The following is a 23433-nucleotide window of genomic DNA, read 5'->3' as shown; positions in this document are numbered from 1 at the left end:
CTGGTGTTTCCTTTCAACATTTTCTTCTGTGTTTCTGGCTCACTCTCTCAACCAGCTTTTCCTCTCATACATCCTTTTCATTGTTAGAAAAAGGTAATAGACAAAAATTAAAAACTTCATGGAAAGCATATATGGAAAGCTGTTTCCTACAATATAAGCTTTAAGTATAATTTAACTTTTTATTTATTTTTCTCTTCTGTTGTCTTGTTCACTGGTCACTAAAAATGAGTATAATTTGAAAAGGGTGAAAACAGTAAGAATGTAGATGACTTGAACAGATCAGTTTAATTGAGTTGACATCTATAGACTACTCCATCCAACCATAGCAGGATACACATGTACTCAAACTCACCAAGATAGACCACATCTGGGTCATAAAATATATCTTAACAAATTTAAAAGAACAGGAATCATACAAAGTGCATTCTTTTTTTTTTTTGAGTATGTTTGTTTATTTATTTATTTATTTATTTATTGTTTTATTATTATATTATGTTAGTCACCATACAGTACATCCCCGGATTCCAATGCAAAGTTCGATGCTTCATTAGTTGCGTATAACACCCAGTGCACCATGCAATACGTGCCCTCCTTACTACCCATCACCAGTCTATCCCATTCCCCCACCCCCTCCCCTCTGAAGTCTTCAGTTTGTTTCTCATAGTCCATAGTCTCTCATGTTTCATTCCCCCTTCTGATTACCCCCCTTTTCTTTATCCCTTTCTTCCCCTACCGATCATCCTAGTTCTTATGTTCCATAGATGAGAGAAATCATATGATAATTGTCTTTCTCTGCTTGACTTATTTCACTTAGCATTATCTCCTCCAGTGCCGTCCATGTTGCAGCAAATGTTGAGAATTCGTTCTTTCTGATAGCTGAGTAATATTCCATTGTATATATGGACCACAGCTTCTTAATCCAGTCATCTGTTGAAGGGCATCTCGGCTCCTTCCATGATTTGGCTATTGTGGACAATGCAGCTATGAACATTGGGGTGCATATGGCCCTTCTCTTTACTACGTCTGTATCTTTGGGGTAAACACCCAGTAGTGCAATGGCTGGGTCATAGGGTAGTTCAATTTTTAACTTTTTAAGGGACCTCCACACTGTTTTCCAGAGTGGCTGTACCAACTTGCATTCCCACCAACAATGTAGGAGGGATCCCCTTTCTCCACATCCTCTCCAACAATTGTTGTTTCTTGCCTTGTCTATCTTTGCCATTCTAACTGGCGTAAGGTGGTATCTCAGTGTGGTTTTGATTTGAATTTCCCTGATGGCTAATGATTTTGAACATTTTTTCATGTGTCTGTTAGCCATTTGTATGTCTTCATTGGAAAAGTGTCTGTTCATATCTTCTGCCCATTTTATGATTTGTTTATTTGTTTCTCGTGTATTGAGTTTGAGAAGTTCTTTGTAGATCTTGGATACCAGTCCTTTATCTGTGGTGTCCTTTGCAAATATATTCTCCCATTCCGTGGGCTGTCTCTTAGTTTTTTTGACTGTTTCCTTGGCTGTGCAGAAGCTCTTTATCCTGATAAAGTCCCATAAGTTCATTTTATCTTTTATTTCTCTTGCCTTTGGAGATGTGTCGTGAAAAAGGTTGCTCTGGCCGATGTCATAGAAGTTGTTGCCTATGTTCTCCTCTAGAATTTTGATGGATTCCTGTCTCACATTGAGGTCTTTCATCCATTTGGAGTTTATTTTTGTGTATGGTGTGAGAGAGTGGTCAAGTTTCATTCTTTTGCATGTAGCTGTCCAATTTTCCCAGCACCATTTATTGAAGAGACTGTCTTTTTTCCACCGGATGTTTTTTCCTGCTTTATCAAAGATTAGTTGCCCAAAGAGCCGAGGGTCCATTTCTGGGTTCTCTATTCTGTTCCATTGGTCGATGTGTCTGTTTTTGTGCCAGTACCATGCTGTCTTTGTGATCACAGCTTTGTAGTACAGCTCGAAATCCGGCATTGTGATGCCCCCAGCTTTGTTTTTCCTTTTCAACAGTTCCTTGGAGATTCGGGGCCTTTTCTGGTTCCATACAAATTTAAGGACTATTTGTTCCAGTTCTTTGAAAAATGTCCTCGGTATTTTGATCGGGATAGCATTGAAAGTGTAGATTGCTCTGGGTAGTATGGACATTTTAACTATGTTAATTCTTCCAATCCATGAGCATGGAATATTTTTCCATCTTTTTATGTCTTCCTCAATATCTTTCAAAAGTGATCTATAGTTTCTAGCATATAGGTCCTTTACGTCTCTGGTTAAGTTAATTCCAAGGTAACGTATGGTTTTTGGTGCTATTGTAAATGGGATGGATTCCCTAATTTCTCTTTCTTCAGTCTCATTATTCGTGTATAGAAATGCAACTGATTTCTGGGCATTGATTTTGTATCAAAGTGCATTCTTGTACCACAATGGAATTAAGCTAGAAATAAGTAGCAGAAGGATATTTAGAAAATCCCTAAATACCTGGAAATTAAACAACACACCTCTAAATAGCCCATGAGCCAACGAAGAAATCTCAAGAGAAATTTAAAATATTTTGAATTAAAGAAAAATAAAAGTACAGTTTATCAAAATTTGTGGGACGGAGCAACATCAATCTGCTTAGAGGGAAATTTATAGCATTAAATGCATATGTTAGACAAGAAGAAAGATCTAAAATCAAAACTTAAGCTTCTACCTTAAGAAACTAGTGAAATAAAACTGATCAGCAAGCACAGAAAACATTTTCAATTTGACATACAATCCAAAAATCAAAGGAATGCAAACTTTAAAATATCCCTTTTCAGATACTGAATTAGGAAATTTGTATTTCTAAAATATAATATTCAGGTCTGATATGGGCGAGGTGAAACAAGCAGCATATATTAGTGCAACCTTTTTAAAAAATTTTTATTTATATGAGAGAGAGAAAGCAGGGGGAGGAGCAGAGGAAAGGGACAAGCAGACTCTGCGCTGAGTGTGGAGCCCAACTTGGAGGTCAATCTCAGGACTCTGAAATCATGACTTGAGTCATAACTAAGAGTTGGACACTTAACGGATTGAGCCACCCAGGTGCCCCTAGTGCAACTCTTTTGAAAAAGAAATTTGGCAATGTGGCTTTCAACATACCTCTTCCTTGCCCTGGTATTTCCATTTTAGTGATTATAAAGAAATAATCCCAGATTAAGAAAATATTTAATTCACAAAGATATTTATAAAAGTATTATTTAAAATAGCAAAAATTTGAAAATAACCCATGTGGCCAAATAAATGCAGCATTAAGTAGAACAAGGTATATGCACTCACTGGAACAATATGTGGTCATGAAAATTGATATTTTGGGAGAATTTCTAATAACAACAATAAGTGAAAAAGAATATGGAAAAAATTGTATGGATAGAAATAAGATCAGAAAGAAATGTGCCAAAATGAAACTAGTTTCTTGGGATGATGAGTTTGCCCTTCTTACTTCTTTTCTATATTTCCCAAAGACCCCTGAAGGATATGGTGGTTTGCTCATGAGTTTTGGAGATCTGTGACTTGGGTTATGGTCTTGGCTCTGCCCTGAGTCTCAATTCTCATTTGTAAAGTGAGGATGATGATTCAAGGTCTCTTCCTGGGTGACTGTGAGGATTGAAGAGAATGTATATAGAGTGTTTAGCACAATGCCTGCCGTACATTAAGTCCCCAGTAAATGCTAGCTATCGTTATTGGTTAGAAAAGGGAGGAAAAAGTCCTATCAAGATTTCAAGTTCATCCACATCTGTGTGTGGGGGGGGGTTACTTCTATATACAACTCTATTTACTTATCCCTTTGGATAATATACATATTCAAGACATTTATTTACTGTTTGCAGGATATTTTGAGTCCATAAAGGGGCAACTGAATATCCTTTTGTGTACCAAAAAAAAAAAAAAAAAGGAAAACAAAAGAAAGAAAATACACACTAGGAAACCTTAAGTATATTTGACTCTGTATATTTAAAAGTGGTATACCCAGGACCACACCAGTGAGATTGAGAAAAGAATTTGAAGCTACTGGCTTTAGCTACTTATTACCTTACATCTGCAGGTTTTGTTTTGTTTTTCAGAGTAGGAGATAGAAATCAGTACTTCCTCCTTTTCCCCTGCTGGCTCGATAGGAGGCTAGAGAATATAATAGTTCCACAGAACAAATTTCCTGTAGGGTCATTAGTAGACAGACAAATCCCCCGATGCTTCAGGATTCTTGTTAATATAAATTTCAGTGTTGTTTAAATAGGGTTAATACAGTTCCGTGTGATGAGAGAAGATATTTTCAAATGAAGCTACAGATAAAAGGCTGGTATCCAAGATCTATAAAGAACTTCTCAAACTCAATACACGAGAAACAAATAATCAAATCAAAAAATGGGCAGAAGATATGAACAGACACTTTTCCAATGAAGACATACGAATGGCTAACAGACACATGAAAAAATGTTCAAGATCATTAGCCATCAGGGAAATTCAAATCAAAACCACATTGAGATACCACCTTACGCCAGTTAGAATGGCAAAAACTGACAAGGCAAGAAACAACAAATGTTGGAGAGGATATGGAGGAAATGGAACCCTTTTGCACTGCTGGTGGGAATGCAAGATGGTACAGCCACTTTGGAAAACAGTGTGGAGGTCCCCCAAAAGTTAAAAATAGAGCTACCCTATGACCCAGCAATTGCACTACTGGGTATTTACCCCAAAGATACAGATGTAGTGAAGAGAAGGGCCATATGCACCCCAATGTTCATAGCAGCATTGTCCACAATAGCTAAATCGTGGAAGGAGCCGAGATGCCCTTCAACAGATGACTGGATTAAGAAGTTGTGGTCCATATATACAATGGAATATTACTGAGCCATCAGAAAGAACGGTTACCCAACATTTGCAGCAACATGGACGGGACTGGAGGAGATTATGCTAAGTGAAATAAGTCAAGCAGAGAAAGACAATTATCATATGGTTTCACTCATTTATGGAACATAAGAAATAGCAGAGAGATCGGTAGGAGAAGGAAGGGAAGAATGAAGGGGGGTTAAACAGAAGGGGAAATGAACCACGAGAGACTATGGACTCTGGGAAACAAACTGAGGGCTTCAGAGGGGAGGGGGGTTGGGGTATTGGGATAGGCCGGTGATGGGTATTAAGGAAGGCATGTATTGAATGGAGCACTGGGTGTTATACGCAAACAATGAATCATGGAACACTACATCAAAAACTAATGATGTGGGGCGCCTGGGTGGCACAGCGGTTAAGCGTCTGCCTTCGGCTCAGGACATGATCCCGGCGTTATGGGATTGAGCCCCACATCAGGCTCCTCTGCTGTGAGCCTGCTTCTTCCTCTCCCACTCCCCCTGCTTGTGTTCCTCCTCTCGTGGGGTGTCTCTATCTCTGTCAAATAAATAAATAAAATCTTAAAAAAAAAAAACTAATGATGTACTGTATGACGACTAACATAACATAATAAAAAATTTTTAAAAATACAGTTCTGTGTGTGTGTGTGGTTTTTTTAAGATTTATTTATTTATTTGAGAGAGAGAGAGAGTGGGGGTGGACAGAGAGAGGGAGAGAGAGAGAATCCTCAAGCAGACCCCCCATCCCCCAATGAGTGTAGAGACGGATGTGGGACTCAATCCCAGGATCCTGAGATCATGACTGAGCCGAAACCAAGAGTCAGCCACTCAACCCACTGAGCCACCTAGGGGGCCCTTTCTATGTTTTTATTACCAAAACCAGAATTCTGTCCTTAACAAGAATATCATATATCCTAACATTAACTAATTAATTTAAAAGAAGATTCCCTCTTCTCTTCTTGCAATAAAACTTGCATTCACTCAAACATTCCTAAAGGAGGGAAGAAAGTGGAAAAATGATGTACTGTCCCTTCATGATGAAGGAATCTTCTATAGTTATGTTACAGAGATTAACTGCATGCATGAAAAAGTGCTTGGACTTCACCAGAGTAATGAATATTTTTGTATTACTTTTGTATTAACTTTGACTTTAAGGTTCTAATTTCTCAAATTTAATAGGGAATATTTCTGTGAGTAAATAGCATTTATAAGTAGGAAAGGTTTAAGGTAGAACATTGGAGGTGTTATTTTGGATTTTGTAGGAACATAAGTGAACTTTTTATTTTAACTTTGGGTGTCTATTGGCTTGCAATGTCTTTTACCACTTATTTGCAGGTTTTTATTTTTTTAATTAAAAAAAATTTTTTTATTTGCAGGTTTTTAAAAGGCATTAATACCGGAGTCCCTGGGTGGCTCAGTTGGTTAAGCATCTGCCTTCGGCTCAGGTCATGATCTCAGGGTCCTGGGACTGAGCCCCAAGTCAGGCTCCCTGCTCAGTAGGGAGTCTGCTTCTCCCTCTCCCTCTGCCCCCTGCCCCTTTCCCCCTGTCCCTCTCCCCGATCATGCTCTCTCTCACTTATTCTGTGCTTTTTCTCAAATAAATAAATATATAAAATCTTTTTTTTTAAAGGCATTAATACCCAGAAACTATTACCTTGAGCTCTGAAGATGCTGTTATGATTAGACATTGCATAACGAAGTTCTGATTTTCCTAGTAACTGAATCTCTCTTCTAAGGTAAGCTACGTTATACTGAATTTAGGGTTAAAGCAGATAGTGTCATAGATTTGCCCTCTAAATTGCATTTGTAATCTTGTGAGATTTGAAATCAAAATTTTCAGAAACATGCTTATGTTTGAAATTGCGGTGTAATTCAGGGAAATTAAGGTAAATAAATATCCGGGGAAATTAAGACCTATAGTTAAAGTCAAACCAGAGCATAGCTAGCTTAAATAGCAGCTTGAATACATTGTCCTATATTATTTATTTTGAAATCCCACCTATTGACAAAGGTGTTGGGTTTTTTAAATCAAATTGCTGCTTTAGGAAATTGTGGGCTTTTTTTCAAATTGAAATTCAATTAGCCAAGGTACAGTACATCATTGGTTTTTGATATAATGTTCAGCGATTCATAGGTTCGGTATAACACCCAGTGCTCATCACATCATGTGCCCTCCTTAATACCCATCACCCAGTTACCCCATTTTCCCACCCACCTCCCCTCCAGCAACCCTCAGTTTGTTTCCCAAAGTCAGGAGTCTCATATGCAGGAAATTGTGGGCTTTTAAAAAATGGTTTTCTAATTTTTGGACAATAATTTCTTTGAGCCAGAAAAACTTAGCAGAACCTTTGTGTTCTTGGCTGCTGGTATAAGAGTCACTGGGCAAAGAGAAAGCTCAATCCCAATTCAGTCACTAATCCTAACTAGCTGTATAACTTTGAATACTCTGGAGTCTACGGTAAATAGGCTTTAGGTTTTAAATGTATAATCTCAATGGTCCTCAGTTATTTCATGTTGAAAAAGGAGATTGGCCTCAATAACTTCCAAAGTCTTTCCTACACTAATGTTTTATCACGATAATTACAAATTACCTAAAGTTATAATACTGGTGGTAAACATTCTTAAAATAGTCTGCTTCTCTTGGGGATTTATTTTATGCTTATTATTTCAACTGTATCTTTATGTAAATGATTCCTACACCTGTATCTGGAGACTTGACTTGTTCTGCTAAGCTCCAATGCCAGGTTAACTGTCTGCTGGATGTGACTGGCCTGCCATTCTCTCTACATCAACCTTTTCACAATGCAGCCGGCCATCTCCTATCGTCCCAACTCCCAGACTAGCTACATTTCCTGATTCTCCTATTTCTGAAAAAGAAACTACCATTTTTTCCAACTAACCAGATTCACAGCCACCAAGGCATTCTTGAATTCTGCCAATTCTACCATCAAACGGTTACAAAGTCCCATCAATTCTTCATATTTTGTTTTTTCTTCAATCTCTCTCTTTTTCCATTTTCCCTATCACCACCTTGGTTTCAACCTAGCTCTTGTCATACAGTAGCTCTTCACTCCTCTTCCAGGCCCTGTCTTTTCTAATATATTATATGCCATTTCCAGATAATGACAACTATCATGTAATTTCCCAACACAAAACAGCCTAACTCACCAAGCCTTTAACTGTTTGGTCTTAATCTACTTTTTCCTCCCCATCTCCCACTGATCCCCATGAATCCCTTCTCTTAATGGATGCTACTCACTGTCCAGGAGGCACTTCGTATATTGTGAATATACAGGTGTGGCCTGAGCATTTACGTGACGATTACCAACAAGGCTTGCCCACACCTGCTACCACATCCATCTAAGCCTATCCAGTTGTTGGACCCAGCTTAGTCCGCATTCTCCACGTAGCTCTTCTCACCTCCTGAGCCCACAGTGTTCCACCTGCTGCTAATTGCCTACTTTATAAGCCACTTTTCATGTTCTGCCTTATCATATTCTGTCTTAAGTTGTTCTATTTTTTTTAAGATTTTATTTGTTTATTTGACAGAGATAGAGACAGCCAGCGAGAGAGGGAACACAAGCAGGGGGAGTGGGAGAGGAAGAAGCAGGCTCATAGTGGAGGAGCCTGATGTGGGGCTCGATCCCATAATGCCAGGATCATGCCCTGAGCCGAAGGCAGACGTCCAACCGCTATGCCACCCAGGCGCCCCTAAGTTGTTCTATTTTTGAAATAAAAATGTAATCACAACTATTATAAGATTTTGCTAAAAGTTTAGAAGCCAGAGAATCAATCATTTCTAACATTTTGATCTAGTCTATGCTCTTTTCATGTGTATATTTCCTTTAGTTATAATTAAAGCATAAATACAATTGTGCCTCCTGGTTTTATTTTCTTTTTTCACTCAATCTATAAGGGGAAAAACTATAGTTGAGGATAATATAGTAATGCAGGGGAGGATAGGGGACAACTAACCCAGTTGGAAAGGGAAAGAGTAAAAAAGGAGGTGTGACAGCAGCTTAACTGAATTTCTGAGGTCCCACCAGAGTTAGCCAGAAGGAGGTGAGAAGAAGAGGCAAAGGCAGAGAGTGTGCAGAAGAGGCCTGGAGCACTGTTGTTCATCTCAGAGATTGCAGGTAGCTCACTGTGGGTGGCGGTAGAGAGCCTGTGGCAGGAAGCTGATATATCACAGAAGGTTTGGGCGCCAAGCAAGCAGCATGAATTCCATCTGTCAATGATGGGCAGCCACGGATATGTTAGTAAATGCTTGGGCCAAATATATTGGTGAAATTGCTAACTTTTGATGACATACACAGCTGATTGTCTCCTCAATAATCAAGCTCCTTTTCTAATAGGAGCCTGATTTTCTTAAGGGTGGCAATAAGCCAAATTAAAATACTCACCTCCCCAGACTTCCTTATGGTCTGGAGAAGCCACATAACTCAGTTCTGCATAATTAGATATAAGCAGATATGCAAGGTTGCTGGGAAAGCTTTTTTATTTTANGCTCGATCCCATAACGCCGGGATCACGCCCTGAGCCGAAGGCAGACGCTTAACCGCTGTGCCACCCAGGCGCCCCTGGGAAAGCTTTTTAAGACTTAGCTAGCATATATCTTTTTTCCTTCTCTTTTTCTCCATCTCTCTTGCCTAGAATGCAGACACAAGTCCTAGAAGTACAGCAGCCATCTTTCGACAATGAAGAAGAAAACTGCACAAGTTCTAATGACTTTCTTGAGCAGCTGCACTCATACTGGGCTGTATACCTCCTGTATACCTTCCATCATGAGCGGAAAATCAATCTTAGTCTGGTTAAGCCACAAGTTGGGTTCATGCAACTGAATGTAATCCTATCTAATATAATATCATATCCATTTCTTGGAGATTTTTTAGAAGATTTTATTTATTTATTTGAGAGAGAGAGAGAAAGAGAAAGAGCATGAGTGGGGGAGAGGAGGGACAGAGGGAGAGGGAGAAGTAGGCTTCCCGCTGAGCAGGGAGCCTGATGTGGGGCAATTCCAGGACCCCAGGATCATGACCTGAGCCAAAGGCAGCTGCTTAAATAACTGAGCCACCCAGGCTCCATTTCTTGGAGATTTGAAATGAACTTAGCCTCTTAAAGATTCTGAGAAGTCCTATTTAACTTAACTTATTGTTAAGATTATTTGACTACGGAACTCTTTTTCCTCATAATACTTAGTACATCTCACTGTACATGAGTGCAGAAGTCTGAAAAATCCTCCTCTTTTTGTGTTGATCTAGTAGATGGATAGTCGTGACGTTCTACAGGATAGGGAATATGGGAGGAATAACAGGGGAGAAAGACGATAAATTTAGTTTTGAATGTGTTGAATTTGAGGTGTCTCGGTAGAGCTGTCCACTGACAGTGGGATATACTCATAAGTGAGATTTGGAAATCAGCAGGTAGATGGTGGTGAATAAACTGTGATTGTCAAAGTAGAAATCATTCTAGGAGCGTTTTTAACTGATGAAGAAATTGACGGTCTAGTTTTGATCCCTTCCTTTAACTGCCTAGCTATACCACCTCTCTCAAAAAAGGAAATGAAGAAGACTCCACTTAAAATCAGACACACCGGACTTCAAATCCTAGTGGTCTGCTCACTTAGCTCTGTGACCTGGCTCAGGCATCTAACTTCTCTGACCTTCAGTTTCCCCATCAAAGACTTGACAACTTAACCTTAGTGAGTCCTTGTGAGAATTGTAACATACTCAACACTGCCTGGAGGTTGTAGCTGCTCCGTCAGTGCTCATGTCCCTCTGCCTCTAGCTGGAGAAGATCTGTTGCCTCATACTTTCATTTCCTGTGTGATGCTTTCATAGATGTGATGCAACATTTAAAATTTAGCCAACGACTTAATTAAGAGCAACGACTTAGCTTCTGCCTATTAAACATCTCTATATAACTTGAAGATGACATTCCAGGGCAGGTCAAAAGAGATCGTATGTACATGATGGATTTGTATTTTACTATTGTATGTATTTAACGAAGCTTAAAGTGCCTCCTGGGTCTTCCTCTTGTCTACTGCTTCATAAATATTAATTCATTTAATATTAATAACAACCTTATTAACTTAGGTGCTATTATTATTCCCATATGGCAGATGAGGAAATGGTTGTACAGACAGGTTATTTATTTATCATTGCCCATAGTCACACAGCTATTCGGTGGTGGAGCCAGGCTCACACCTGGGGAGCCAGGCCAGTCCATGCTCCTAACCACTACACTATTACATAAAAGACATGAATAAATAAAAGGAATCACCCATATTGTTTACTCATGCAGCCTTTAGTCATTGTCGCTTTGTCTATTTTCTTACATTTAAAAGAGTAGTAGTTTGTCTCTAAGCACCTTTTCATCACTGTCGGGAATAGCAATATCTATGGAAAGTTTTAGTTAAGAGCTATTTAGAGGAAAAAGTGTTTAAAATTTGTGTCAATACAGTGCTGTCCAAAGTAGCTATCTCTGTAACAACACTGTTCTTGTTTGTTTGAACTTTTTAGGCTCCATATAATTAATTTAAACATGAGAGAGCATGCGTGCATTTTTTTTTTTTTTTAAGAAAACTACTACTTACCTTCCTGGAGGAGCACGCGTAGTTTCAAAGGCTCTCACTCCCATCCTAGGAATGAGCAGCTGTAGCCAGGAAGCACATGAAATGAGAAACAGTGCCAGTGGCAGGAGGCTTAGATTAAAGCTTAAGGAAATTCCCAAGATGATGTTTTTAAAGGGCATAGACCTGGGTAGGAAACAAAATATAGGATTATTTCAATGGAAATCATTCTGTATTTAATTTTCTCCCAACAGTCTTCTAGGTCCAAGAGAGATAAGATCATTCATGGAAAGTTGATGGATAAACAATGATTTCTTTTAAAAAAAAATCTGAAAACCCATGTCCGATCTCCAGTGTATATTTCTTGGATGATCTAAATTTGGCACTTACATCTTTCACATCACTTTCTCTCTCTGTAAATGCATGCAGCTATTCCTGTTCCCTCCCACACATTGATGCTTCAAGGATAAATGAGATCTTGTTTATAGTTCAATGCAGAAAGATATTAGGTATACTAAAAATATCACTATTGCAAAGTTCTTCCTTTCCTTGGAAATGTATAGTAATACCACATGTATACAGTGTTGTTGAAGAGTCAGATTTTTCCATAGAAGTGATTGTTTTTTTCAGAAAATACATATTTATCCCATTCAGCACTAACAGTTTCTTTTTAAATTTTTAATCATTTTTCCAATTTTCCAATTTGAACTTGTTGATTTTTTCCTTTAAATTAATATTTATTGAATGCTTATTACCTACAATGTACTTTAACAGAACTCTTCCCTTCTGATTAAACAAAATATTTTCTTTTATCAATGACCCTTCATTAATATATGACAAGGGGATTTTAATTTGCTTCAAGGATAATACCAGCCAACATCCCAGCTGCTAATGCATTTTTAAGCTGCAGAAGTATAAGCCCTAGACCTAAGTTAGGGGAACTGCTGGTTCTGTTTTATTCTGCACCAATCCCCATAAACCAGGACTTGAGTCCTAGACGCACAGTATAAGAACAACATTGATAAACCACAGTGTATCTGAAAGAGGGTGACTAAGAAGATGAAAGTTTTGGAAATCATGCCATATGGACAATTAAACAAACACTTGGAGAAGAGAATAGTTAAGTGGAGCAATAAAACATGACTTCAAATCTCTGAATACCTACCAGAAAATAAATTGGACCTATTCTGCGTAGTCACAGAAAAATAAACTATAAGCATAGGTAGAATTTCAAGGAAGAGAGATGTCACAGTTAAACAAAACACCACCAAAAATGAAAAGGGCTGCTTTTGAGGCTTTTGTTTACCGAGATTTCTAGAACAGAAACTGGGTGACTATTGGACAGAGATTTTGTGGAGAGGTTTCTTATGGGGTGAGAAGTTGGGCTGAGGGATCCCTAAGGTTCCCTCTTGATGTTGAGTATCCTGTGTTATAAGAAACCTCACACTGTGATAAGTTATAACAGAGTGACACCTTTTCAGCCTTTTGGTGCTTTGTCTCTGCACTGAAAGGCCTCACTCAGACTGCTATGTGGGTTTTTTTGTCCTTAACAGCTACTTTTTATATTTCTGTCATCCTCCTTACTACCAGGTGGCCTCAATTCATTCCTTGTTTTAATGTCATCCCACTTCATTCTAATTTGTTACTTCTAATATGTTGTGGTCTAGGAAAACAGCATAACCAAACCTATTAACATTGCACGAATAATTTAAATGAACGTCTGAAGAGCTCTCCCATGAATAAGGTCTTTGGTGCATGGATTTTTTGCCATCTATTTTAGTTCTTAACGGCCCTTTTAGCTTTCTTCCAAGTTCTTGGGGGTATGCTAGATTTAATTTGTCAAGCATGTGGCTTCTGGAAACTTGTTATTGAAATTCCATAAGTTTGTTAAGCTTCCTACTAATTCATAAAATTAAAAAAGAAAATTCTGAATCCATTACTGGATTTTTCCAAAATAGTCATAGGCAGTGATACTGAGCAAGATTTTCCTTATGTAGATAAACTTCCCCCGGATAGCTTCTTCAGAATGGAAATAGAATTTATAACCAAACTATGTAACCAAATGAAATTGATTAGAATACTAATTACCTTTTCTCTCCTGAGCTGCTTCATATGGAAAGTATTAGTGTAAAGGTGTAGATTCCTTTAGAATATGGGGAAACATTCTGATTTTATTGGTTTTCTTTTTAATCCTGTACTTACATATATAGCAATAGTTTACATATAACTCAAAAATATTTAATGAAAACTTATTATATACCTAGCAGGTGCTCTCAGTTAAGAATAATGAAGACTATAAAAAAAAAAAACATAATAGGGGCCTCTGGGTGGTTCAGTCGGTTAAAGGGGCTGCCTTTGGCTCAGGTCATGATCCCAGGGGCCTGGGATAGAGCCCAGAGCCCCTCGTTGTTGTCAGGCTCCCTGCTCAGCAGAGAGCCTGCTCCTGCCTCTCCTTCTGCCTGTCAGTCTGCCTACTTGTTCTCTCTATCTCTCCGTCAAATAAATAAAATCTTTTAAAAAAAGCATAATAATGTTTTATATAAACTAAGTATGAAAGACTGCTTTGCCATTAAGGAACTTAACGTCTTGTTAAAGAAACAAGAACCAGTTATAGAGCAATCAAGGCAGTATCTTATCCAGGTGGGATTGGTGCAGATAGTAAATGTTTCTGAAATCTGTGATGAGAAATGGTGTAGTTCTGCTTCAACAGAGCAGACTCAGAGGTTAATAATAAATGTGCTCTTTCTTTAATTTGCTTTAGCCTTTAGGTTAATATTGGTAGCCACAAGCCTTTGGCTATTGTATTTCCCATCATTTATTTGGTAAAAAGAATAATTTGGAGAGGTGTTTCAGTGACTCAAATGGGAGCATATCCATAAGATATGAAAAAAGCCCCATCATTGCCAATATTTGAAAACTCGGATTATTTTCTAAAGTGTTATACAAATTGCTGTCCCATAACTTTTGCCACTCCCCAGTACTGGCCAGAGGAATAATTTTAATGTCTCCCAAATGGATGAAGCTGACCTCATCCCAGTTCTTCCTGGGAGATACAAATTTCTTATATATCTCCAGGTGAGTCATGAAAAACATGTACTTAAGACCCAAAACCCTGAATTGTCATCATCAGTAACACACGACTGAATGGTATCTTTAACATAGTTAATTTTCTGGGAATTATTCAAAGGCACAAAATGAACGTGGTGCGAAAACACGGCTTCCTACTTAACTTTTGCCTATCCTCCTGGATGTGTGCATAGAATTATATTTTCATAGAACTTGCAAATGTCCCAGACTCAAGTGCTATTTAATCCCCTTCCATAGCAGCAGTCCTGAACAATCCTATCCTCAATTAGCTGCTTCTGGTTGCTACTAAATTGCCCCCCATAACTTATTTCACAACATTACTCTTTCACAGCACAACACATTCTATATGGCGTGAGAGTGCTTGGAAAGACCAATTTCTCTTTGCCAAGCCCCTGCCTCTAGACAAGGATGTTTTACACTGCCCATTAGCCAATCCTGTGACCCTTTTCTTTTAGCACCTTGAGTTTGAATTAGGGAACACCTTTTACATCAAAATGGATACACCTCGGATAAACTAAGCATTGATTGTTTAGCCCAGATGCCCTCTCCCGCCCCCACCCCCCACCCCCAGCAGCAGAGAAGCAGCGAAGGCCACTTAGCAGTTAGTCCAAAGCCCAAGACCCGGAGCTGGCTGGGTTGGGGGGTTCCTTTTCTGGACCGTGAGACTCCGGGAGAAGGGGTGGAGAGATGGGGAGTGGAAGGGAGGGTTTGTTTTGCTGGGGGATGTGGGAAGTAGGCGCTAGCCTGTTTCGCGGTTTTTTAAGCCCCTTGGCATGCCCTGACCTGATCAAGAGGGAGTCAACTGCTCTCTGGAATGTTCCGGGAGAAGGTGGGAGACTGCTTCCCAGAAGAGGCCTGTGGGTGCTGGAGGGCACCAGGGGGGTCACGCAGGGAGATGCAGGGCAAACGCCGGGAGGGACACGAGGGAAGCTGGGGGCTGAGATGACCCGTGCACGCGGGGTCTAAGGAAGGCGGAACGAGCTGGTAGCAAGGCTTCGGCGGCGGCCAGTCGGGCCAGGAGACCCCTCCCCAGGCGCGGCGGCGGCGGCGGCGGCGGCGGCGACCCGGCAGCGCAGGCTGCACCGCCCCGGCTGTCAAGCCAGCGCGGGGGGCGGGCAGGAGGAAGGGGTGGAGGTGCAAGGGGAGGAGGGCTGGCACCGGAGCGCCGCGGAGTCGGTGCAATAAAAATGCATCCCATGGAACTGCCCATGGAGGAGGACGGGACCGAGCCGCGGCAGCGAGAGGAGGTGGTAAAAGCGGAGGAGGACGCCCAGGAGGCAGAGGCAGCGGCGGCGGCGGCGGCCGGGAAGTGAAAGGTCTCGCAAAGTTCAGCGGCTGCTGCGGGCGCTGAGCCCCGGGCTAGCGGCGGAGGAGCCCGCGGGACCGCTCCGCAGGGGCTGCGCGGCCAGGCCGGCTATGGTCCGGGGGCTCCCGTCGTCCCCGAGGTGCCCGGACCCCTCCAGGCCGGTGCGCGAGGGTCACCCCACCGCCCGGCGCGGCTCCGGCCCGCGGCTCCCAGCAGCCGGCGCCCACTGACCGAGCCTGGCGCCCCAGGAGGGGGAAGAAATAAAGAGCCCCAGTTCTTCCTGAGGACTGTTGGCGCTTCATCCCACAACCGGGAGGTCTCGTCTCCCTCCCGCACCCGCCCGGCCCGGGTCCTCCCGGCTCCTCCCGGCCATGGGGAGCTGCGCGCAGCTGCTGCTGCTCTGGGGCTGCTCCGCGGTGGCCGCAGGTGGGTGGTGACGCTGCTGGGCCCCCACCCCCTTTCCCTCGCTCTTTCTGTTCCCCACCTCGGGACTCGGGGGTGCAGGGGAGTGCGGGCTGGGAGCGCCAAGCTCAGCTCCCGAGGATGAAATGAGTGGCCATGTTCCGCCTCTTTTCCCCGGGTCTCTACAGTTTAAAATACTATTGATTTTTTTGCAACTGCGATACACATGCCCTTGGATAACCCGATATCCTGGGTGCGCCCTGCCGGAGATACCACGACCTTGGTTTCTTTCTCGGTTTGGGCTTGTAAAAAACTGCCTTTCCACTTTGTGAGGGAACAAAGGACCAAGCTCGCCATCCCCCGGCACTTCATGGCCTGAGGAATGATGGGGAGGGATGGCCCAGCGACCCTGGCCGCGCGTGGGCCGCGGCTGCTCTCTCGTGGAGAGCGACCGCCCTAGTCCCCGACCTCATGCTGGGCACTAGGGAACCAGGTAGGGACACCTGGGCGGGGTGTGTGCCCCTTCACCGCGGCAGTGGTTGGAATGCAGTGAGACCCGGGGCTGGGGCGATAGGTGGTGATCACTCTGGGTTGCACGAGCTGGCTGGCCGCCCCTAGGGAATTGGTACCCTGGCTGAGGCTCCGTGGGAGGTCGGAGGCGGGTCTGCTCCCTGTCTCGGTAACTGGACTACCAGCAGAGGCTTCGTCAGAGGCTCTCTTCCTCCTACTCCCTTCCCAGCTTTCCTGGGCTGCCCTTGGCCACCCGTTCCTAGAGCGCCGTTTCTAAATTCGGGAGCTCCCCTTCTGTTCCTCTCCCTCCCCCTTGAGGGTCACCTGGTTTCCAGTTAGGGGTAAGAGCAGCTCAGTGTGTGAGGGGGAAAGAAAGTGAGGGACTCTTCAGCCATCCGATCTCTCAAACGTGTCTCGTTTGCTCTAGAAAGGGGAGTGTGGGCTGGAGGGACGGACTGGTGGACAGAGAGCATTGGCGCACTGAACCTTCCCTTCGGCTTCTTCCACTCTGCCCCCAGAGACGCCGGCACACAGTAAAGCGAAGTTTTAGAATCTTCAACCCAAATCAGTCAGACTCAGGAGCAACCTTGCTACACTTGGACAGTCACTTCTTTAGGGCTCTCCAAGCATTTTGTCCACCACTTATTTATCTGGCTCCAATCTCTTCTGTACTTACTACTTTGGAGGCATTTAAAATGATTCCTTACTTTCCCCAAGGAGCCATTAGTGGTCTAAGATTTTACTTTAATTCTTCTTAGGGATGTACCCCTGCCTGCATTTATGCATGCTCCCCCAACCTCAAAGTGAACTTTATTAAACCTTTCCCTTTTCAAACCATGTTATGGCAGAAACATGCAAGCAATCAAGAGGTTGTAAATAAATATCACAAGGCAAGTGTTTCAAGTCAAAAATACTTGTACGGGCAGTATATGATTTTCCCCGAAATGCTTTGCAGGTGAGTCATAGCACACTGTGTGTTTGGGTGATCCTGGCCACGAGCAACTGTTGCTCCAGCTAATCAGAACAGTGGCTAACAGAGTCCAGGCATAATGCACATTTGAATTTGACATTTAAAAAAAATATGCCTTTTGGTTGCAGAGGCTATGTGGGGCTGGTGATTGTCAGTCGGTGTGTGAAATGTCTCTGTTTTAGTCTAAGCTGTCATTTGGCTTCTCCAATAGCACAGTGATAACAGTCCAGAGGTGCTCTCTCTTAAGAAGCAGAAACGTTCAATTAGCTAGAATTTGGGGTTTGACTTCCTTTTCCTTCTTTCCTTCTCTGTTTTAACTTTTAAAATAGATGATTTTGCTTAAGGTATTCATAATTAAAATGACAAACCCAAATTAAAGGATTAAAATATGTAGTCAGGATGTTAATAAGTGGATAATGTTTATCATTTTAAGTAATTTTGAAACATTAAAGTCTGTTGGACCTTTGTTTGGGTGGAAGCACATGTTTCTTTAAGAAGGTGTTTTAGTTCACAGATAATGTTTGAAGGTGCTGTTAGTGGCTGCCAGACTATAAACATTCTCCTGTTAAGCAAACAGGCCACTACTGTATAATCTGTCATAGGTAGGAGCACTCAAGAGGCAGAGAGCATGTCAAATAAGCTTTTCTGCCATTTCGCAGTTTAGAGAGTTTTTTTCTTAGTTATATTTACTCAATATTAAAAATAGATATTATGCATCTGAGCTCCAGTGGTCTCTAGTTTTGCCTCCCAAAGTGAGATCTCACTGTATATTGATTAAATATTTCATATTGCTTTTCCTAGGGAATTTGTCCCTTCACATTTTTGGATTAAAAATATAATAGAATTCAACATTTCCTCCTTAATGCATTCTAATAAGCATGTTAGATAATGCTAAGGACTCATAGCATATTTGAAAGACTAAATTGGGTGATCTTAAAAACATTATTGTTCTTTGGGATTATTTAAGTCATGATGTCAAAACTAACATGTATTTTTCAAATATAGGGAATGTTTAGAAAGCAAAGGACTTTAAAGGTTTAGGCCCATTATCTTTCCCCCAATGTTTCCATTTTCCTTCTTCTCACCCTTTATCTGAAGTGATTTTTTTCCCCTTTATGTGAATTGTATATCTGAACACAAAATGTATGCACACTCACACACTGGCATAGACAAATGCGCTATAAATGTAGAACAGTATTCATGCTCAAATTTGATAGAATTTCCTCTTTAGTGAAAGCCTTAAGCTCTTTGGGGATAACTTGACTGTTGAAGACAGAAGAGCTTTCCAGATGGGTTTGTCTTGAATGACATATGCTTTCCCTTTCCTAGGACTGAGTGGGGTGGCTGGAGTGAGTTCCCGCTGTGAAAAAGCCTGCAACCCTCGGATGGGAAACTTGGCTTTAGGGAGAAAACTCTGGGCAGACACCACCTGTGGCCAGAACGCCACTGAACTGTACTGCTCCTATAGTGAGAACGCTGATCGGACTTGTCGGCAGCCCAAATGTGACAAATGCAATGCTGCGCAGCCTCACCTGGCTCACCTGCCAGCCGCCATGGCAGACTCATCCTTCAGGTTTCCTCGCACGTGGTGGCAGTCTGCTGAGGATGTGCACAGAGAAAAGATCCAGTTAGACCTGGAAGCTGAATTCTACTTCACTCATCTAATTATGGTGTTCAAGTCCCCGAGGCCAGCAGCCATGGTTCTGGACCGGTCCCAGGACTTTGGGAAGACATGGAAGCCTTACAAGTACTTTGCAACTAACTGCTCAGCTACATTTGGCCTGGAAGATGATGTCGTCAAGAAGGGAGCTATTTGCACTTCGAGATACTCCAATCCTTTTCCATGCACTGGAGGAGAGGTAAGAGCACACGGTTAACTCTACACTGGAAGTAAGGTAGAAAAATGTTACCTGCCCACATTTTTTTTAAAGCATGAATGTGTACTTGTAGCAACATGAATGAAATTAGAATTTTTCATGAGCTTTATTTGTCATAAATTATTTCTCACCCTTAGATATGGATGTGTAGTCATTTTCAAGCAGGTTGTCCACTGGCTGGGTTTGAGTTGGAATTCTAAGGTTTTAATTTTAATAATTTTAAGGAAGGGTAGGCGCATGGCATCATCGCTCTATTTTCGAGGTTTAAAAGGCAAATGATTTCTTCAGTTAGCGGGACTACTTACTGTAATTCCCAAGGAACAGGAGTTACTGAGACAGCCTGTTCCTGGAGTTCATGCATGCTGGTATCTTCCTGAAACTGGTAACATAAATAGGAAGTAAATAAAACTAAAGCCAAGGGAGAAAAAAAATCTGTTTGTCAGAAGGATACTTCTGTATAAGAGTGGAGTTTTATTGTTAAGATTATAAGAATGCATAGCAAACAAATGAGGGTAGTGTCTTTTAAGATACAAAAGTTCTTTTTGGACTCATAATTGTGGCTTAGGTACTTCCGTCTTCCCTGGGCCCAAAACCATCTCAACCTCATTTTGCAAAACAGCCTCCTTAGCTACTAGCCCAATTCCTGTATGGAATGTTTTCCCTAGTTTCATATTTCCCCTTCCCTTTTTAACTTATATGGATATACCTGGAAAGTTCCCCCTCACCCCACTATTATGAAGACATTTAGAGAAAACTATGTTAAGTGAAATCAGATTAAGAGAATAAAATACCATCATGTAGATCAAGAAATATGGATTCAGACAGGGGCCTGGCTGGCTCAGTCGGCAGAACTCACTCAAAGTCATAAGTTCAAGCCCCATGTTGGGCACTAAGCTTACTTAAAAAATAAATGAAATAAAATAAAATCATGTTTAAAAACTATTGATTCAGAAAAAAAGAGAAGAGAGAATATAATTCTTTCTAATTCTGGTACCTGTCAAGAACACACAGACTAAATAAGTGGTTCTCAAGGAGGGATGGTTTTGCCACCCCTCTGGACCTTCCCAGGGGACATTGAGCAATGCCTGAAGACATTTTTGCTGGGGGAAGGGACCCTCCTGGCATCTGGTGGGTGGACACCGGGGATGCAGCTACATCTCCTGCGGTGCACAAGACAGCACCACTCCCACTCCCAACAAAGAATTCTTAGCCCCACATGTTAATAGTACTGAGGCTGAGAAAGCCCCAACTATGTGTGAGGCTTATGTCCAATGCATGTAGTAAAATTGCTACAAAGACTAAGATGAGCTGTCTTCTAGTAGTCCTTTGTATTGTTATTCACCAGCTTCCCAGATGATTGTACTTAGTAAACATTTATTGAGCCCCTACTGTGTGTTAGGCACTGTAGTCAGTGCCACTAATTCTGTCTTTGGTTTGGGGAGAGGGGTGCTTGCGAGCAGTCTAATGAAAAAGCTGGTTTGGGAACTTCTCCCCCCTCCTACCAAAGACACGTGTAGACTTTAGCCATATTATCCAGCTATTACTTCTGTGTGCTCTCTGCGGACCAGGCACAGTGCTGCTGGCATGGGAACCAAGAGGGATGTGACACAAACAGCACCCAGATGATTTTTCATTCTTCTTCTTGGTCTCTAAAGTTGGCTTCCTAGGTGCCTAGTGGCTCAGTCAGTGAAGCATCTGATTCTTGGTTTTGGCTCAGGTCATGATCTCGGGGTCATGTGATGGAGCCCTGCACGGAGCCCTGTGTTGGGCACTGCGCTCAGTGCTAAGTCTGCTTGAGATTCTCTCTCTCTCCCCCTCTGCCCCTCCTGCTCATGCTCTCTCTCTCTAATAAATAAATAAATCTTTTAAAAAATTAAAAAAAAGTAAAGTTGGCTCCATATTGTAAACCCGTGTGCACCCTGTCATGATGGACATTTTTAAAGATACCAGGACAGGAAAGAGACAGAGAAGTTAGACTCATTGTTTTGTATGTGGAGAACACTTTGTGTTGCAAACAAATGAATGGCTTGAACTCTCAAATTGCTTTGGATTTGATCCACATGCTCATATCGGTTCCCTACATCGCAGTGCTACTGGGCCATGTGTGTCTATGAAGTAGCAAAAATACAGTCTTTCAGTAACCAGATGGCAGGCATGCTTGCCTAGCAAACACCACATTGAATGTGTTACAATGGTCCAGCAATCACTTAGAGATAACTAAAGTAACATTTATTTAACTTAGAGTGGAAGCAAAATCTTATCTTCTTTCAAGCCAAACTACTTATTGTCATCAATGCTTATTACATCAAATTTCAAGCAAAGAGAGACTAAAATTTATGTTAGATATTTTACCTTTTATATCCAGTTTTAGCCACTTTTATATCCAATTAAAACTTTTTTTCATTGTAGCTGTTATTTTTGTAGACTCATAATTCAATGGTAAGAAAAAAATCAAGAGACATCTGGTTCCCTCTAGAGTATTTTTGCAAGAATATAGCAAACCGTCATAGAATTTCTTCCCTTCAGAGCACAGGTTTGGAAATGAATCTCTCCCGCCTGAGTTGGAGAGTAGAAGAGTCTTCCTCAACGATAAGAACCAGAGGACACCTCTCTGGAGGTGATTACTCCCTCTATCTTCCGTGTTACTTTGGAACATAAGTTAGTGCTGAGCTATAAATTAATTCTGTAGTACAACTCTCTATCCCCAATCTCCATCTTTGGAAATTGACTGATCAGAAAAATAAGCCAATTGCCCTAGGGTCTAATAAGTGGTCTCAAATTTCATTTCTTGCTTATTTATAAATGTTATAGACCTGTATCTCCCTCCATTCAATGTGAGACTTCTTAGGACTTCTCTAGGTGTTATCATACTACTTAGGCTAACATAAATATATCCCAGACTTAATTTGTTTCCATTATTCATTCCAAAATACTTCTTTGGGATTTTAGGGCCTTAGAGAGACTTGCAGCTTCATGTCTAAGAAGTCAGGTACGTTCATCTTTGGAGTTGAAGGCACCAGTCATCTGAAAGAGGACTTTTAAAAATATGGGCCCCAAAGGGATGCCTGGGTGGCTCAGTCGGTTAAGTGTCTGCCTTTGGCTCAAGTCATGATCCCAGGGTCCTGGGATCGAGCCCCTCCTCAGTCTCCCTGCTCATGGGGAGCCTGCTTCTCCCCCTCTTCCCCACTGATGCACATGCCCTCTCTCAAATAAATAAGATCTTTAAAAAAAATATGGTCCCCCAAAGCCACTCAGAAGAATACTTTTTAAATCAAGTTAAATCTGCTACACAAGTTCTTAAACTGGTCAGCAGTTACAATGAATGGTTCTCCTACAATGTGTCTCCTTTGCAGGAGAGGAAACTAAGGCTCGGAGGTGAAGCAATTTACCCAACAACATTGCATTAGTTAATTATATGGCAGAGGCAGGACCAAATCATGTCTTCTGACTGTAAGTCTAGTGTTTGTTCCACAAAACTATGTTTTCTCTTCATTATTAACCCCCAAGAACTGCTCGCAGAGAGATGTCTGCGTATCTCTCTTCTTACTCTCTCACAACCATTTGTTATTCATTCGGATGTGGCATGAAGGTGAAAAAGGTGGTGCCAAACAGCTTTCTCCTAAGCAGGAATGTTCTCTGAGACTGACTGGGTTTAACAAAATTAGCATCTATAAATACAGAAATGTTCTCATTATGTGTCCTGTGTCCCCAAGTGGGAAATACAGGATGTGACATTCCCAAACTTATTTGCCCAAAGGACCCTATTTTTGCAGAACTCCAATTACTAGCTTTCAGAACCGCTGAGATCCGCAGAGTGCAAATTGGGAAATGCTGGGATGGAGGTACTAAGGCTCCCAAA

The 23433-nt window shown here is 41.5% G+C and overlaps 1 protein-coding gene and 1 long non-coding RNA gene across 4 annotated transcripts in view; one reads left to right on the top strand and one right to left on the bottom strand.

Annotated features, from left to right (window-relative positions):
• Nucleotides 1–2337: 2337 nt before the first annotated feature.
• On the bottom strand, nucleotides 2338–15402 carry LOC117796361. Its single transcript, XR_004620786.1, has 3 exons — nucleotides 15293–15402; nucleotides 11447–11608; nucleotides 2338–2420 (listed from the first exon to the last, which is right to left on the bottom strand). It is a non-coding gene; the product is annotated as an uncharacterized LOC117796361 (long non-coding RNA).
• The window catches only part of NTN4 (netrin 4), a 103466-nt gene continuing 95264 nt past the window's right edge, over nucleotides 15232–23433 (top strand). Inside the window, exons 1-2 of one of the 3 annotated variants that reach the window (XM_034643987.1) lie at nucleotides 15232–15338; nucleotides 19027–19556. In XM_034643987.1, the coding sequence (XP_034499878.1) occupies nucleotides 15233–15338; nucleotides 19027–19556 (636 nt within the window). In that variant the 5' untranslated portion in view covers nucleotide 15232. Of the gene's footprint in view, nucleotides 15339–15484; nucleotides 16242–19026; nucleotides 19557–23433 lie in introns of those variants that run through there. The other 2 variants (XM_019799671.2, XM_011224998.3) reach the window with 2 other exon arrangements.

Source organism: Ailuropoda melanoleuca, chromosome 15, assembly GCF_002007445.2.
Source record: "Ailuropoda melanoleuca isolate Jingjing chromosome 15, ASM200744v2, whole genome shotgun sequence".
Taxonomy (NCBI): Eukaryota; Metazoa; Chordata; class Mammalia; order Carnivora; family Ursidae; genus Ailuropoda; species Ailuropoda melanoleuca.
This window is presented reverse-complemented; position numbering and strand designations above follow the sequence as displayed.